Below are 18,838 nucleotides of genomic sequence, written 5' to 3'. Positions count from 1 at the left end.
AACAACTTGGCTGGTCCCCCTCCCCAATTCCCCAATTAAAAAAAGGACAAATTAGCAGTTGCAAAATAGTCATGAGGATGTAAAGTACAGCATAGGGAATATAGTCAATAATATTGTAAAGTATGTATGGTGTCAGACAAGTACTGTATTTACTAGGGTGATCACTTCGTAAGTTATATAAATATCTAATCACTATGATGTACACTGGAAACTACTGTAATATTGTATGTTAACTGTAATTTTAAAAATTACTGATAAAAGTAAAAACAATGCACCAAAAATAGGACAATTGACAGGTGTAGAGAGGAATGGATGGGTACGTGACAAGTCAAGTGTAATAAAATGTTAACAAATCAATGTTGCTGTATGTTAGAAAATTTTCATAATAAAATGTTGGAAGGAAAGTAGTGACTCCCCTGGTTCTCTGCCCTCCCTCCCAAATAAGTAAGCCTTCTGTGGCTGTTTCCTACAGAACACCTCCAGGTACCCCCCAGCACCTGCCTCAGACCCGCGGGTGCAATATTCAACCTCTCCGAGCCACGCGTCTCTGAATCATAGGGAACTGAGACAGCCCCTCCTGGGGTCGGGGAGAGGCCAGAATGAGAAGGTCAGTGCTCAGCATCACACCCGCACACAGTAGGTGCTCAGGAAATGCTATCTCCAATCCGTAGAGCTTTAAGGCCCCTTCAGTGACGCCCAGGTTCTGGGCACACCTGGTCAACCAGCGTTCCCTGGGGGTTGTCAGAGGGGCCACTAACGAGAGCGCTCTTTTTGTTTGTGCCGGGGCCTCGCAGTCAGACCCTTCGGTCACTTCTTCTCTGGTCCAGGAAATAGTTTCTGTGAGCCAGGACTCGTGCAGGGTGCCAGGAGCCCAAGCATTCAATCGAACAAGTCCTTGCCTTTAAGGAACCCCCTCCAGAGACAGACAGAGTTCCACCGAAGTGGAACAAATGCCCCGAGGGAACCAAGCCCAGGACCCAGAGCAGCAGAGCCTGACAGTGCCAGCCTGGTTAGAAAGACGGGCCCAGCCTTGGAATGGTGATTCCCCATCAGCCAGAGGAACCCGGGCCACACACAGCACAGGAGGGACCCTGGGTTCCTGAACCCCGGGCCCCTCCCTGGCTCAGCAGCTCTGTCATGCTGGGGCTCAGCTCCCGGCAGATGAACGTAGGATTCGGTGAGGCCGAAAAGGAACAGCAACGGAGCCACAGATAGGGGGTTCATACCACTAGATTACATTCTCCATGACGGCTGCTTGAGACACCGAGAAGCAAACATCCGTCAATACCCCAACAAGGGGTCTTCCTGCACCACAGTCTCGCTGGTGGCCGGGGGAGACACAGAAAGTAGGATTGCAGGATCTGCACCATTTGTGACACCCGCGCTTGCTAACGCAGCCCCGCAGTTACATGCAAAACAACAGTAGCTAACGGCCAACTGGTGACAGCTGATGGCCGTCTAATAACCGAGCCAGCACCTTTCCACAGGAGGCCGAGAGCCTGGAAACTGCCCTCCTGGCCCTTTCCCGACAGGCCCCTTGTCCCTCGTCAGCCAGCTAGCGTGGGCCCCTGGCACTATGACAGCAGGAGCCCCGTGGAGGGTCTGCAGCAGCCACAGCATTTGCTCAGGGGAGAGCAAGGCCAGCAGGGTCCTTCTCCCCGAGGGCCCGGCTGCGGCCAGCGTTCAGACAGCCTCTCCTCGGCGGGGCCCACCTTGTTCAGGACCCCATTCACCACTCCCCAAGTCAGCCACCCAGACAGCTAGGTTCTCCTTGAGCAAGGCCTGGGCCCGGAGTCATGCCCAGGGGCTCAGTCCAGCTTCACAACTGCCCCCAGAGGCAGGCTCCACGTGCAGGTGTGGAAACCGAAGTTTGGGGACGTTCAATAACTCGCCCGAAGTCACACAGGAGCCAGCCCTAGCCACGACCTCTCCTCAAACCAGGTCAACAACAATTATGGCAGCTGACATTCTGAGCCATTGCACACATATCATCTCACTGAAGCCCCACACTGACGTGGGGAAGGAAGAATTATTGCGTCCATCCCGCAGAGATTCAATAATGCCTGGAGCAGCTCAATGGGTAGATGGCAGAGCCAACGTATAACAACAACACGGTAATAAAAACCCTAATGGCAGCTATATTCTTCTCCTACTGCTGCTGTAACCACCACCACACACTTAGTGACTTAAAATCAGTGAATAAGTGTATTCACTTACAGTTCTGGAGGCCAGAAGTTTAAAATCAAGGTGTCGGCAGGGCTGCGCTCCTCCCGGGGGGCTCCACGTGACAATCTGTCCCTTGCGTTTTCCAGCTTCCGGAAGCCGCCTGCATGGTGTGGCTTCTGGTACCTTCCTGCACCTTCAAAGCGTGTTACTCCAACCTCTGCTTCCATCTTCTTATCCTCTCCTTTGATTCTCCTCGCTCCTCGCAGAAGGCCCCCTGTGATCACATCACTGGGCCCACCTGGAAAATTGAGGCGTCTGTCCTTACCACGTCTGCCAACGCCCCTTTGACCATGTAAACTAACATATTTGCAGGTTCGGGGAATTAGGACATGGACCTCTTTGGGGGCCCATTACTCAGCCTCAATGATACTGATTGAGGTCTGACTATGCGCGTGGTCCTGTGCTTAGCGTTTTACATGTATTATTCTAGAGCAGGACACCTCACACTGCAATGCGCACACAGGTCCCCAGGGGATCTTGTTAAAGTGCAGATTCTGGTTCAGGAGGTCCGGATTTCTAACACGCATCCAGGTGATACTGATGCTATTGGTCCCAAGACCACACTATGAGCATCAAGAATCTAGAAGAGGGGCCGACAATCTTTTTCTGTGAAGGACCTGACAGGTAACCATTTTCAGCTTTGCAGGCCTTATAATCTCTGTTGCGACTACTCCACTCTGCCATTATGGCCCCAAAGCAACCATCGCCGTTATGAGAAGGAATGGGCGTGGCTGTGTGCCAATAAAACTTTAGTTATGGACACTGACATTGGGCTTCCATATAGTGTTAGGGAACATGATTCTTCTTTTGATTCTTTCCAACCATTTGAAAATGCAAAAGCTATTCTGACTTTACAGTCCATGCAAACACAGACACTGGGCAAGATTTGGCCCGTGGGCTGTAGTTTGCAGACCCCTGACCTGGGATGTTAGTTCCAGGAGAGCATGTATTTCTTATTTTTTTCACTGTAGTATCCTTTACACCTGGCACCTTGTAGCCGCTCAAAAAATATGTGTTGAATGAAAGAGCAAATTTAATTTTCATAACTACTTCCCCTAGGCAGTATAGTTATGAACCCTGTTTTGCAGATAAGGAGCTAACAGGAGCAATTTCTCTGGATTTACTGAGAAAAAAGGGCATAGAGATGGTGTGCCTGGGGCTGTGCAACTGGCCCCCTGGAAGACCCAAGATCATGCTGACTCCATCTGTCGCCCCCCCCCAACAGCCTGGGGCCCCTTCCCTTGCAGCCAGCACCACAGAGCCGCCTGCTTCTCCGGCTCCCCAGAATACTAGGCCCGGGCCCCTCACACAGCCACACCTTGAGCCAGGCCTGGGAGAGCTCTCACAGGGCAAGAGAGGCAGCAGAAAACTTTTCCTTTGTTGGTTGGCAACAGCACACACCCCAGCACTTCCGGCCTGGGCAACCAGGCCCCAGTTCCACCAGGTCAGAGCCTGGCAAACACATTTCCTTTTGGGGCCAGTCTGGTAACAGAAACATGTGAAATGGGTGGGGTTGAAACCACAGGCACCGAATTGCTGCTACTGCCACAATCAGTGACACTTACCCAGCTCTGTGGATTTTTTAAAGCCCTCTGTGGCCAGGACAACACATCAGAGAGACTCACGTGGCTTGAAAGTTGCCGGGTATGTCTCGCCTCGATTTTACAGGGAACATCTCCCACCCCAAGAACTTTGCCCATGCTCTTCTCTCAGCCTGGAACGCTCCTCCCACCCCATCAGTTAACGCCTTAGGTTTCAGGGTCCCAGAGAACCCTTCCCCAGCACAGGTACCCTGTCTGCACCTCTCTTGTCACACCAGCAATTTCACATTTGCTTGTGTGATGAATTGATCGATGTCTATTCTTTATTAGTTTCCTGTGGCTCCTGTAACAAGTTACACAATCTTGGTGGCCTAAAACAACAGGAATTTATTCTCTCACAGTTCTGGAAGCCAGATCTAAGATCAAGGTGTCAGCAGGGCTGGCTCCTCCTGGAAGCTCTAGAGGAAACTCCTTGCCGTGACTCCCTCCCAGGTTCTGGGGGCTGCCAGCCATCCTGGGCACCCCTCAGCTTGCAGACACATCACTGCCATCTCTACCTTTGGATTTGGGGCCCACTCTAAATCCAGGATGGCCTCACCCAGATTCCTTAACTTTATAACATCTGCAAAGACGCTAATTCCAAATAAGTTCACGGTCATGGCTACCTGGGGTTAGGACATGGGCATATATATATATATTTTTTTTTGGGGGGGGAGCATTGTTCAACCCACTACAATCCTCTTAGACTTTAAACTCCATGAGGGCAGAGACTATATCAACCTTTTATCACCAGTGTATCCTGGTACCTGTCACACAGCCTCACACACACACACCCCCTCAATGCTTAGTAAGTATGTGTCAAAGACAGGACTAGCTATGTAATTGTGGGGACCAGTGAAAAATGAAAAGGCAGAGCCCCTAGTTCAAAAATTAAGAATTTCAAGATGGCAACAGCACAGCATTCAACGCAACACTGACCTTAGAGGCTGCACACCCGTGAAGCTGGACCTAGCTGACTGAATGATGAATGTGGAAAACTGTTTACCTCGAGAGACCCTGGGAAATGACTGAACTCTTCTTCAGCCCATGCTCCAGGCACAGAACCGGAAGTTCTGTCCATTTTACAGATGGGGAACCAAGGCCTGAGAAGTCAAGGATGCGCGAAATCAGACAGGGCTCAGCTGGGACCCACGTCTCCTGCGCCCGTCTCCCACCTGGCCTGTTCGTCGAACCTTCGGCAGGAGCAGCCCTCCCACCTCCCCTCCAGTGCTGCCCCTCTAGCAAGCAGTGGGGCCACTGGAGGACCCGAAGAAAAACCACTGTGGGAACTCTGCCCACAGTTTAAACAAATCACAGGCTTGGCCCGAGCATCTGTGTCCATCAGAGTGACACTTGCTGGGCGCTGACCCTGGAGCTGGCCGGAGCAGCCTGTGACAGCCGGTCCTCTTTAATCTTCACAGCCGCCCTGTGAGGAAGTGCTGCCTGATCCCCCTCTTATACACGCGAGGCTCAAGTTCAACTTAGTTCAAGTGCGCGGAGTGACTGCCATCTGACTCTGAGATCTGAGGTCCCTGCCTTTCAGCGCTTAGCCTCTAAACAATAACACCAGCACCTGTGCTGTAGCCTACACAGCCCTGCAAGGAGGGTACTGTCATGATTTCCATCTTTTAGACAAGGAGACTGAAGCACAGAGCAGTGGCTTGCCCAAGGTCACAGGGCCCATAAGAGGTCGATTCGGAATTCAAACCCAAGCAATGAGCTTTCCTGGGTCCTTGCTGCTGCGATGTCGCTCGAGGGCCTCAGGTGGGATCACAAGCAGAGTCTGGGCCAGGGAGATGTTCAAGGGAAGGGCTACCCCCATCCACAGGAGACCCTGGTCCAGCAGGTGTGGAGAGGTCCAGCAGTCAGCATTTCCCCAAAGACGAGTCCAGCGCTGCAGGGAAGGTACAGACGAGGAAGCTGCCAGGCCCCTCGGAAGCAGCTGGCTCAGGACAGTGCTCTACATGCCTGAGGCCTCCCCGCCCCCCCTCCTGGGGCCTCAGCTTGTAAATTGGTGACAACTGAGCACACCCTTACAGGTGTGTTACGAGGCCTGGATTGTTTATAAAGTGTCAGGGACAAATTGGCACACGATAAAGGCTTAAGAAATTGCCTATGGGTATACAGGGTTATCCACACACAGCCTGTCCTCCCTGCTCCCAAGGAGAAAAAACCAGTTCCAGCCCTAGCAAGGGGGACCAACCCTTCTGGCTTGCTCAGAACCAGAGGGTTCCCGGGATGCAGGGCTTTTAGTGCTAAAACAGGACAGTCCCCAGGGACATGTTGTCATCCTAGCCCTAGCTGCCCAAAGCCACTGTCTACGCAGAGCCACCTCTGGGCTTTTGGTCCGTTGTGAGCTTGGAGCAACTGGCAAGGGCTCAGCGGGGGGTAATGACTACAATGCTTGCCACTGCTGTCGCCAGGGAGATAAGACGCTGCCTTCTCTTTGAAGTGGCCCCAGCTGCAAACATAAAGTGGCCTTTTCTGCTAAAATCTTTCATCAGCTGAGAATTTCTTCTCCTCCTGGAAGGGGGCCAGTTTCCCATTTGAAGTCCTTGGGGGTGGCACAAGAACTGTGTGCACTCAGGAAGGTCCTGTGTTAGAATCCTAGGGTCACTGTAACAAAGCATCACCAACTGGGTGGCTTAAAAACAATAGGAATTTCTTCTGTTACAGTCTGGAGGCTGGAAGTTCAAAATCAAGGTGTCAGCAGGACTGTGCTCCCTGGAAGGCTCCAGGGGTGAATCCTTCCTGCCTCTTCCCGCTTCTGGTGTTTCCCACAATCCCTGGGTTCCTTGGCTTGTGGCAGCAACCCTCCAATCTCTGCCTCTTACATCCAACGGCACGTCTCTCCCTGGGTGGATCTATGTACAAATCTTCCTCTGCTTCTAAGGGAACCAGTCATAGCAGTGAGCGCCCACACTAATCCAGCATGATCTCATCTTAGCTTGGTTAAATCTGCAAACAAGACCCTATTTCCAAATAAGGTCACATTCACAGGTTCTGGGTGGATACGAATATTTTTTTGGTGTGTGGGGGGGCCTATTCAACTCAGATCCCCCCCCCAAGCGGGGGATCCCCCTGCACCATGCCTAGAAGGTGGGCAGGAGCAGGACCCCAAGTGCTGCCCTCAGCCGCTCACCACCTGTCCACCACCTTGGCCTGTGCTGGGGTGACGGTGGCTGAACGTAGGCAGGAGGAAGAAAAGCCACTGGTCAAAACATGCTAGTGGTCACGGCAGGAGCTGGCGGTCAGGGACGGTGCAGCGACACTTGGTAACAGTGTGACCAGCCTCCTTTCCTCCTCTTCCTGGCTTGTTCTTGGAAGACTCGCCCCTCTCCCACGGGTGGTTCACAAGATTCGGGTAGAGGTGACACCATCCCTCACTCGGGACGGTCTGGTCAATCAAAGCAGCGCCTCCTACTTGACATGGGAATCGGTTCAGGACTGGACAGACGACCCGATCAGTGCCAACAAGACTCGACCTGGGCTCCTGCAGCAGCTTACCCTTGGGATGCTGAGAACGTGGACGGCCATCCTGCCACTACGAGGGAACCTGCGTTGGAATGAAACCACCACAGAGAAAACTAGGTTCGAGAGGCACAGAGAGGGATTCCTGATGCCATCCAGGAGCACCTCGATCCAGCTGTTTCTGAAGCCACATCTACGTCTGCACTTTTCAGGGAACTGGGTCAGTCAGTACCCTTCGCGCTTAAGCTACTTTGAGTTGGTTTTCCGTCAAGGATGAGTGACGAGAACTGACACATGGTGTAAAGGAACATTGGACCTCAGTACCGAAACGAAAACGGAGGTTTGGTGTGGCTGGGTGACTTTCTCAAGGTCATTTTTCTGACTTTGTAGCAGGCACCGGGCTAGACAAGCTTGGTCCCTGTTCAACAGGATGAGGAACGATTACAGGGTCCGCAGCCAAGGCCAGGTTGAGCACCTCAGTCCCTGCGCAAACCCAGGGAGGTGAGGCCCAAGAAGAGAAACTCAGGATGCGGGAGGGAAGCGTTTGTGGGTAAGGGAAGGCAGGAGTGGACGTGCTGAAGGAAGGTTTGGGAACAGTCCCCCCAAGTCTGGGCAGGGGCCTAGGGCATGGCAGAGAACCCTGAGAGGAGGTGGGGGAGTGAAGGCCCTCAATACTAGGGACAGGGCTCTTTCTGGCTGCTGGGAAAGGCCCTGGTCCCCAAGCTTGGCTCACGAGCAGTGTAGATTCCCGACGGGAGGGCCTTTCCATGCATGTTCTTACCCATGTACCCCTGAGACTTTCTCCCAAAGCTGAAGAGTGAGGGTGGCGAGCCCAATATTGAGAAGATGGCAGCTCACAACACATTCCATTTGATTTAGAGCAATAAAGGATTGCCGTATTTTGTCCACACTACCCAAAGCTATCTACACATTCAATGTAAACCCTATCACAATTCTAATGGCATCTTTCACAGAAATAGAAAAAACAATCCTAAAACTCATATGGAATCACAAAAGACCCCAAAGAGCCAAAGCAAACCCTCAGAAAGAAGAACAAAGCTGGAAGCATATGACTCTCTGAATCAAACTATACTGCAAAGCTACAGTAATCAAAACAGTAAGGTTCTGGCTAAAAAGAAACACACAGACCAATGGAATAGAATTGACAGCCCAGAAACAAACACTCCCATATATAGTTAATTAATATTTGATAAGAATACTCAATGGGGAAAAGATAATCTCCTCAATAAATGGTGTTGGGAAAACTGGATAATTACACGCGAGAGAATGAAATTGTACCCCTATCTTATACCACTCACAAAAATTAATTTGAAATGGATTAAAGATTTAAACGTAAGAACTGAAACCATAAAAACTCCTAGAAGAAAACGCAGGGAGAGAGCTCCTTGATACTGGTCTTGTCAACAATTTTTTGTTTATGACACCAAAAGCACAATGTAAAAATAGTAAGTGGGACTACATCAAACCAAAAAGCTTCTGCACAGCAAAAGAAACAAACAAAATGAAAAGGCAAGCTATGGAATGGTAGAAAATATTTACAAACAATACATCTGATCAGGAGTTAATATTAAAAAAAATATAAGAAACTCATACAACTCAGTAAAAATATTTGATTAAAAAATAGGAATTGAATAAACATTTTTTCAAAGAAGACATACAAATCACCAATAGGTACATAAAAGTTGTTCAACATCACTAATCACTAGGGAAATACAAATTAAAAGCACAATGAGATACCACCTAATACCTGTTAGAATAGCTATTATCAAAAAGACAAGAGCAGGGCTGGCCGAGTGGCGCGATGGTTAAGAACTGGCTTGGGACACCAGAGGGCCCCGGTTCGGATCCCACATATGAGGGCCAGTGACACTGCCCTCTACAGCTAAGATGCTGCACAACAGCTCAACCTAGAGCTGGGCTGCTGTGAGCAGCCGGCGACGGCATAGGCTGCAGCCCCTGCTGCAGTGGGTTGCCATAAGCTACGGTGTATAGCTGGCAGCCAGAGTGAGCAGCCAGCAGCCGCTGTGAGCGGCCGTCCAAAGGCCAGCGACTGATCTGCCTTGCCCGGGAAGACCACAATGATGGTGCCAACTTGGGCCAGTGAAGCAACGTCCTCCACAACTAGACTGAAGAACAAAAGGACAGCAACTTTTCTGTTCCCCTTCCCCCAATTCCCCAGCGTTGTTCCCCTCCCCCAATTCCCCAATAAAATCTTAAAAAAAAAAAAAAAAAGACAAGAGCTAACAAATGTTGCAAGGACGTGGAGATGAGAGAACCTTGTGAACTGCTGGTGGGATTGTAAACTGGTGCAGCCACTATGGAAAATAGTATGGAGGTTTCTCTAAAAACAGAGCTACCTTATGACCTAGGAATTCCACTTCTGGGTATATATACTCAAAGGAAATGAAAACACAATCTCGGAGTGATAGCTTCACTGCCATGTTTATTGCAACATTTTTTTCAATAGACAAGATATGGAAACAGCCTAAGTGTTCACTGATGGATGAATGGATTAAGATTTGGTACACACACACGCATGCACACGCACGCACGCACACACACACACACACACACACACACACCATGGAATATTATTGAGTCATAAGAAAGAAATTGTCATTTGCAACAACATGGCTGGACCTTGAGGACATTATGCTAAGTGAGATAAGTCAGGCAGAGAAAGACAAATACTGCATGGTATCACTTATATATGGAATCTAAAAAAGCTGAACTCATAGTAACAGAATGGTAGTTACCAGGGGCTGGGAGGAAGGAGAAATGGGGGGATGTTGGTCAAAAGGTACAAACTTCCAGTGATAAGACGAATATGTGCTGGGAATTTAATGTACAGCATAGTGACTATAATTAAGACTGTATCATATACAGCATTTCCCCCTTATCCATGGGGGATACGTTCCAAGACCCCCAATGGATGCCTGAAACCATAGAAAGTACCAATCCCTATATATACTATCTTTTTTTCCTATACATACATACATACCTTTTCCCTTAAAGGAGCACTTTATGGCTTCTCTTTGGCATATGTGAATGGCCAGCATCACTGCTTTTGTGCTTTGGGGCCATTACTAAGTAATATAAGGGCTCCCTGAACACAAGCACTGTGATACTGGCAGTCAGTCGGATAACCGAGATGGCTACTAAGTGACTCACAGGCGGGGAGCATCTACAGTGTGGAGATGCTGGACAAAGGATGAGTCACATCCTGGGATGGACAGACGGGGCGGGATGGTGAGAGGTTTCATCATGCATGCTACTCAGAACGGCACGAAATTTAAAATTTGTGAACTGTTACTTCTGGAATTTTCCATTTAATATTTCCAGACCAAAGTTCACCATGGGTAACTGAAACCCAGAAAGTAAAACTGTGGATAAGGGGGGTGGGAGAGGGGGGTAGAGGGGGGAAGACTACTGCACAGTAATTGAAAGTTACTAAGAGAGTCGATCTGAAATGTTCTCACCACAAAAAAGAAATGGCAATTATGGGACGTGATGGAGGTGTTCACTAACATGGCAGTAAATCATTTTACAATGTATGGGAGCATCAAATCAGCACATTGTCTACTTTAAGTTTACACGATGTTATATGTCAATTATATTTCAATAAAACTGGAAAAAGTTTAAGTAAAAATAATTTTTTAAAGCACTGTGACATTTAAAACACCCACTTTTGTGGAGTGAAACTCATCTGTCTAATGCTGGGCGAGCCCACCAGGAAGCCTGCTGGTTACTCCCTGCCCAGCCCAGGACCCTCCCATCGGCCTGTTCTCAGCCAGGAGTCAGCTATTAAACACACTCCAAGCACTTAGAACTGCCCCTGGCTCGCAGCACAACTGCATAAGTGCCTGCCCTTATTATCACTGTTATGATTCCATCTAGCACTTTACAAGCTTGAAGTGGGAAGTCCTAGTTTGGTAAAATACCAGCAGCATGTCCTATTTAAAAAAAAAAAAAACACCTCTTTGAGTGCTGAGCGTATGACGGAAAATAAAATCAGCAAGTTTCCTTCCAAATGTTTAAGGAGAAAAATGTAGAGATGTATCAGGGAGTCCCAGAAACGTCCCAACACTAACCTCCCTCCTTGGGCCACTCACTTGATGACCAAACAGCCTACTCTTGTCATTACATATTTCCTGCGTGCCATTGCTCCTGGTAACCACATCCAGTGGCAAACCTGTTTCCGCCCACTGTCCCCAAGCTGGTGCCTCTCCTCAGAAAGCCTCTTCAGGATCCAGTTTTCTCTGTAGATTCACACAGTGAATCCTAAGACCCTTCCCCCCAATGAACAAGGGGAGTCTGCCATGTTCTTCCCCACCTGGATACCCCATCTGGCCTGCGACAGTCATCCACCCAGACCCCGGCTACCTCCCGGATGAGACTGACTCTCATCTTCTGAAAACACATAGAGGAGACTATTGATGGTTCGCTGCAAACACAAAACCATCTGTCTGCAAAACTGAGATGAGCACACACATGGCAATGGGGGGCAAGGGAACTGGGCTGAGACAGGGAACCATCCCAAATGAATGGTAGTGCACATTTGGGTCCCCACACTGATACCCTTTGACCAATGACCTTTGTGTATGCAGCTTTAATTCTGGGGTGACGTTAACCCCTGAGGTCTGAAAAGGTGAGTGCCGGGGTTGCCACCAGCTAAATACTAAATGATGCCCGGGTCACAAAAACCTACTGGTAACATTTCCCGTGGATGACACTGCTTCAAAGAGGCCATTGTTAGCCAACAGCCAACTCATGCATCTTCTGAGCATCTCAAATTCCTGATAGAGACTATAAGGGCAGAGCACGGTGTCAAGAAAAAGTCACCCAAGGACGAGTCCATCACTGTCGCTAATCTAAAGGGCTCTCAATTACTCATCACGAAGATGACTCAAGTTGGACAAGCACCCAGCTCCCGCCTGCTTAGTAAATGCTCCTGCTCCTTATCAGAATACAGTATTAATTTCCTCTTTAACACTCTCCTCTGACCCAAAGCCCCCACGTGCACACACACTCACATAGTGCTTTCTGCTCTCCCTTCCAAAGAGAGAGGGTGCTCAAACTCTCTGGGCATCGTTGTGTGGTGACAATTTTCTCAACCAGTGTGTCCAGCCTCTCCATGCTTTATCCTTCGAGTTCACACTGGACTTTTCAAGTTTTAGGCACTTACAGGGGCACTGGCGACCAGTTTTTGCTCATACAGCTTTCACATTGGTAGTATTCCTCTGCCTTTGAGAAGCAGGACCCCGAGAAGCTCCTGCAACTTCATGCTAGAAACATATCCAAGTCCATTTTTTCAATTTATAAGAGCATGTTAGCATGGTATTAAGAATGGTATCCCACGGATGCACCCATTTCCTCTTTTACTCATGGGTTTTAAATTGCTGCTTTTATGAAATTCAAAGGGCTGCTAAAGGAGGTTTTTAATAATGCAACTGAGCCTTCGGTGAGTATTTTATTAAGTTCTCATATATCCTAGTTTGCTAATAAAAATAAGGAGCAAGAATCCTGGCACCTTTTATCTTCCTTCATTATTGAAGGAGATTTAGAGGAGGGAAATAAGTCTTAGGGCTTAGCACCAATTTTTTTTTCTCCCCAGAACATTTGTTTTCACTGAAATGCCTTGCTCTCAACTACTCTGAAAAAGTGGGGTTTCATTAAATGAGAAGTGATTTGGAGTCCACATTCTCCCCGGGTGACACTATCCTGTCACACGGAAGGGTGATCATACAAGGGGAGGCACTCAATTCTTGCCTCAGTTAGGTGCACACATTACCGTGGGACCCAGGGGAACACTCTAGATTTTTCTCCCATCGACACCCACGAGGGACAGGCTCTTGGGGGACTGCAAGGACTTTCGTCAGACAAGAGGAAAGCTCTCCAACAGCCTAAAGGGACACCAGAAGGAAATATGATGCTCGTTCACTCAAAAAGCACCCTATGTCCCATAAACCTGACTTTGACTCCTCTCGGGGAGAGAAAATTGGGTTGAACTAATGCATTTTTTTTTTATAAGGAACTCTATAAATGCTCCAAATCCTGATTCTGGCTCAGCAACAGCAATGTGGGAGGAAGGTGAAGCAGGGAGCTAAGGGAGCTCCCCAGAGGGGGTCCAGCTTGCACCTCTGCCTTGAGGCTGGATAACCTTAAACGAGTGTCTGGTTCACATGGTAAACGGGGAGGCTGGATTACAGAGGCTCTGAGGCTCTTTCCTGCTAAACCCCACCATTCTGTGAGCCTGCCAGCTGTCTGAGGAATCTTTCCTTTTACAGGAGTGTCACTGTACTGACTGTTGGTTTTTTTGTTTTTAGTTTTTTTTGGGGGGGTGGGGGAGTCTGAACTATAAAGGGGGAGAAGGGAGCTGGGGAAAATCATCACATATTAGACACAGCACAGCTGTGTGTCCTAGGAGGGCTTGGTAGGAAGCCTGGGAAGTGGACTCGGGACAGTGGCCCTTCACTAACCACCTCTCCTTTGCCACTTCCTGGGTGCTGGCCGACTGTAGGTGGGCACGTGATGGACTTCCCTCATTTCATCTTCACAGCAGTCCTGGGAGGCAAGTGCAGACGGTAGAGATTGTTGGTTGGCTCCCAATCTCTACCCTCCTGTTCCGTTTTACTAACAGAACTCTGGGAATGTATCCACCTGGAAAACTGTATGAGTTAGTTACTGCTGTATAACAAATAAACCCCAAACTTAGCAGCTGGAAACAACAAACGTTATTATCTCACAGTTTCTATGGGTTAGTTTTTTGGGTCCTCTGGGTTCATGTCTCTCAAGGGATTGCAGTCAAGATGTTCTCCCAAGCTCATCCATGAAGCTGTTGGACTGAGGGCCTCAGGTCCTCTCTAGCTGTTGGCCAGACATTAGTTGCTTGCCACGTAGGCCTTTCCATAGGGCAGCTCACAACATGGCAGCTGGCTTTCCTCAGAGCAAGAAATGGCGCCCAAGATAAAATCCACCATCTCTTTTCAACCTAATCTCAGAGGTGACATCCTATAACTTTTGCCATATTCTATTGGTTAGAAAAAAGTGACTAGGTCCAGCCCACACTCGATGGGCAGGAGTTACACAGGGGAATGAATGCCAGGAGGCAGAGATTAGAGATCACATACCACAACTACCTTTTGTCAGACTCCCTTGCAGTTAGACATGGCCACGTAACTAAATTCTAGGCAATGAAATAGAAGCAGAAGTTTTGTGGTGGACTTCTGGGAAGACTCCTAAAAAGGTTCGTCAGAATGTGCTTCCTCTTCCTTAAAGTGTGGAACGTAACGACTGGAGCCCCAGCAGCCACTTTGGACCGTGAGGTAACCTTTGGAATAGAAGCTAACATGGAAAGACCGAAGCAGCCTGGGTCTCTGATGAGTTCAGACTCATACAACCAAGCTTGGACTGCCGGCCTCAGGAGTCTTCCATGTGTTTTAAGCCACCATAATCAGAGCTCTGTCACTCACAGGTGAACCCAGTCTTAAACACTACCGTATTATTATCCCCACTGTTGCGGTTCATAGGTACATAAAAACTTATGCAAGGTCAAAAGCAGGTCTGTGGTTTAGCCTGGGCTTGACTTATAATTTGTTTCATTGCAAAACATATCCTCCTTCCAAGGCTTCTAGAGAGATCTGTGAGGGAGAAGCATCTGGAGTTCCTGCCCCATCTTCTAGACCAGGGGTCGGCGAAGTGCGGCTCACGAGCCACCTGCGGCTCTTTGGGTACGTACATGTGGCTCTGAAGTCAAATTGAAAATGAAAATTAAACTATCATAGCTTCATTTACAAAATTTTTAAAGGATATTATTCACATAATGTTGACTTCATTTGTTTTATGGCTCTCAAATAATTTTTAAAATTGTTGTGAGGGACAGGATTGGCTCTTCTGTCTCAAAAGTTTGCCAACCCCCGTTCTACCTTAGACGATCTTCACCATGTGAAGTCAAACAGGACACAGGAGTGGTATGTGACAGGAGCCTGGCAACACGGTCCCTGTACTAGGGCAGGGAGCAAAGATGGCTGTTTTATTCATCATGTTCTCTGTCTTTCCTGTGAGGACACTCAGCAAGGAACACTGCGGACTTGGCAATTGTTGGTTTGGGAAACATTCCCAATTTCAGAATAAATGATAAGGAAAGATGCACTGAAAGAGCAAGAGATCTGGATAACAAATGGTATGTGTTTGAAGGCAGGCTGTCTGTCCCAGGCTATGGGCAGTTTGGCAATGCCCTCTCGGAGCAGGGACAGAAAAATGCTCCAAGGCACAAGGCCACTTCCCTCTGGAGACCCTAATCAGACCCCCAGTAGAGTTGAACAGAAGGCTCTGGTTGAGATGGGTCATCCCCTAACCAGGGAACTACATTTCAAACCCCAGGACCTCCCAGAGTCACCAACTTTCCACTGGCGGTGGGATGATGCTCGTCAAGTCACCATCTGTGCAGCCTTTTCATGTGTAAAGACTTTCTTCTTTCATTCACTCCCCTGATCTATACCGTATGTTCACACTGAACATGAACCCCATTAATGAATCTACCTGGATGAATGGAGAAGAGTTTGTTATCAGCCTATCAATGAGCCATTGGTCAATGAGTGCTTCTCAAGGGTCTGAAAAGACTTGACTTTCTCAAGTTAAACTAAACATTTGTTTTACTTTTTGTGCTGATCGACAATTACTCTGTACTAGCAAGTCTCTTCACAGACTGCAGGGCCCTTTCTGTATCCAAATACTCCCTGTAATAGTCACGGCTTTTTTTTAGAGGCAAGTGACAGAAACATAACTCAAACTAAGATGAGCAAAAGGAGAGAGAGTTCACTGATTTAGGTCCATAACTGAAAAGACAGAAGTGGGTCAGGCATTGGGCACGATCGGATCCGGGTTCAAAATGCTGCCACACATATGCTCGCTCAGACAGCTGTCCTCTTCTGTTGCAAGCGGGTTCTCAATGTGCATTGGAAACAGGCTGCCAGCAACCCCAGACCAGGTTCTTCTAATACAGGGAGACTGTCCTCTGCCATGCTCACCTGCCTAGGAAATGAGTGGCCCATCCCAGGGAGAGAGGGGGCACTCTGATTGCCTGGGCCTGGGTGATGTGCCCGCCTCCTGTGGCTAGGAGGGTGAAGGTGCTGTGAATGGCAGGCCCTACTGGAATTACACGATTGGAAAATGAGCTCAAAGAAATGGGGTGCTTCCAGAAACATGCAGTCTGTTTCCACTTTGGTCCAACATTTTTCTGCTTATACTGGCAAAACCAAGCACCCTCTTGAATCCAGCTTGCAGACAGACATGTCAATGCACTGCCACTCGTGAATCTAGCATGGGCTCCTTCTCCCTCACCATCCTCTGCCTTGCTCTCTGTCTGCCTGACAATCTCCCCTCCTTCTCCTGCCTTTGTTTGCACTGGGATCTTAAGCACCAGCTATAAAGTTCCTGGGATAGAAGCTGCCATTCTCTCTCTAGATGCACCCAACCAAGGATGAACTTTCTCCGTCAGCGGAGAGGGAATTCCCTCTCTAAGCCTCTCCTAAGCCCTCTGACAGCTGCCCTTGAGCCCTCTGAAGACAGAAGAGCTGCTGGTAAGTGGGCTGCCAATTCCAGGTGACATTTGACCTTTCAACTCCAACCAGCTGAGTGGCAGCTGAGTGCAAAGCCACAGCTGGACGTTGACAGCTCTAGGCTGCAAAGAGGGAAATGCAGGGAGGTGCAGGGCCCACCCATCTTTTGGGGGCGGAAGGAATAAGCAGATCTGCTTTGCTTGATATATCCCAGTGCTAGCCAGAGACATCGGGGATAAGCTCATTTACAGTTTTTTCCCCCCAAAACGGCTTGGGCCATAAAATCAAGTGCCCCTTTCCAAGGAGCACAACTCTATTGGTAACCCTGCACATTTGCGCCCAGTCACAGCAACCTTAGCATAGCTAGGAGTCCAGGGCAGGAAAACATAGTGGGGTCACTTCACAACATCCCTAGAACCTTCAGGCTTGGTGACACCGTGATGTCAGGAAGCTGGTCAGCATCTACAGTCCGTTGCTGCTGTTCTGTCACTGCTGCAGAAGCCAGGGGTGACAGGGAGTGTAAGCATGTGCCCAAGAGCATCCTGAACACACAGATGGTGGTGGCAGACGACCAGAGTTAGGACGGACCTCAGGAGTCTATCTTGTCTCACTTCCTTCTTTCAGGAGTGCCTCTTCACCCCCTCATTGGGCTGTCAGCCTAGTGTTTTAAAGGAGGGTCTCCGGGCCACCTTTCTTCAGGGCCCTTTCTTTGGTCACCATCCAGGGCTCCATTTTCTATGCAGTCACTCTCCTTCCTGTTGCATGCTATCCCGTTTTCCTAGTGGCCTCACCCATTTGGAGGCAACGGAGAGAAAGAACACAGTGAAGGGGAGCTGGTCCTGGCAGACAGACGGATGGACTGTGGGCTCATTCTGTGTCCAGGCGTTTATTTGAAGCCTTCCTTTTGCCCTGTGTTTCCACTGGCCCAATTTATGACCGTCAAGTCATGAAAGTATACGCAAGAGTCCATTTTAGAATGTTTAGCTTTTGTCTCGCCCTCTCTCTTTTTGGTGCTGAGGTCCAGGAGGAAGCAGAAGCCAGGGGCAGAGTTTCTGAAGTCTCAGTTCAAGCTCTCCCTCTGCGGAGGGACATCTGATTCCAGAATTGAGCCATTTCTCGGCACCTTGGTCTATTTTTGCAGTAGAGCTGGCTGCCCCATGCCAAGGCTCCTTACCACAAACAGAACTTCTGGAAGGGCCTGCTGGTTTCCTCCGGGCTTTCAGACACCTCTTCACATTTCATTTGGCTTCCCTTCGCTGGCCTCAAAAGGGAATACTTGGAGCCCCTTCTGTGTTGCTGTGACTGCAGGCCCCTCTGAGGCTCTCCAGGGGGAATTCCTTTGGGGCGGCAGGCAGCCTGGCCTGACTCTACGGCTCTGGCCTCCGGCACACCCAGCTGCTGCTCCCCAGAAACTAAGCCGAGAAGCCCCAGGGGTTGCCAGAGTGCCAGTGTGCACCCCAAACTGTAGGCTCAGACCTGAGTGCAAGGGTAAAACCAGCCACCATGCTCACACTCAAGTGTCCCTGTCCCCTCAGACCCCCAACCCTTCCAAGTACCTCTGGCCCTCACCTGTTATTTGAGACAGGATTTGAGAATTCATCGTATAAAGTATAATAGGAAAGTGACATACAACCGAGATACTTACCTACCAGAGGATGCCTGGAGTCGGAACACTCTAGAAGCAATCTCTACGAGTCAAACTGAAACAGGTGGGGGAAAATAGGAGACCACCTCACTAGCTTGTCAACCAGGCAAGAGCTACCTGTGCCCAAGACTGGCTTTGGTTCGTCAGAGTCCACGGTGAGGAGCAGCAGGGGAAAGCCACTTTCTCAAGGCACTTAAGGCAGTGCTTCAGGAGATTCCAGAACAATAACAAACCCAGTTACTTGAAAGAGTCCCAGCTTATGTATCTCAGCTCCTTCGGTCAGGCAGTGTGGCCGTTAAGAGCTGCCTCTGGCGGATAGACTGCCGCTTACTAGC

General features: G+C 49.1%; 1 protein-coding gene across 3 annotated transcripts in view; it reads right to left on the bottom strand.

Annotated features, from left to right (window-relative positions):
- Positions 1-18,838, bottom strand: part of LOC109395258 (uncharacterized) — an 85,864-nt gene that overhangs the window by 60,371 nt on the left and 6,655 nt on the right. For all 3 annotated transcript variants that reach the window (XM_019666125.1, XM_019666124.1, XM_019666123.1), the window contains one exon: positions 2,218-2,464. In XM_019666125.1, coding sequence (XP_019521670.1) covers positions 2,218-2,464 — 247 coding nt within the window. The remainder of the gene's footprint in view (positions 1-2,217; positions 2,465-18,838) is intronic.

This window comes from Hipposideros armiger, unplaced genomic scaffold (genome assembly GCF_001890085.2).
Source record: "Hipposideros armiger isolate ML-2016 unplaced genomic scaffold, ASM189008v1 scaffold_460, whole genome shotgun sequence".
Lineage (NCBI taxonomy): Eukaryota > Metazoa > Chordata > Mammalia > Chiroptera > Hipposideridae > Hipposideros > Hipposideros armiger.
This window is presented reverse-complemented; position numbering and strand designations above follow the sequence as displayed.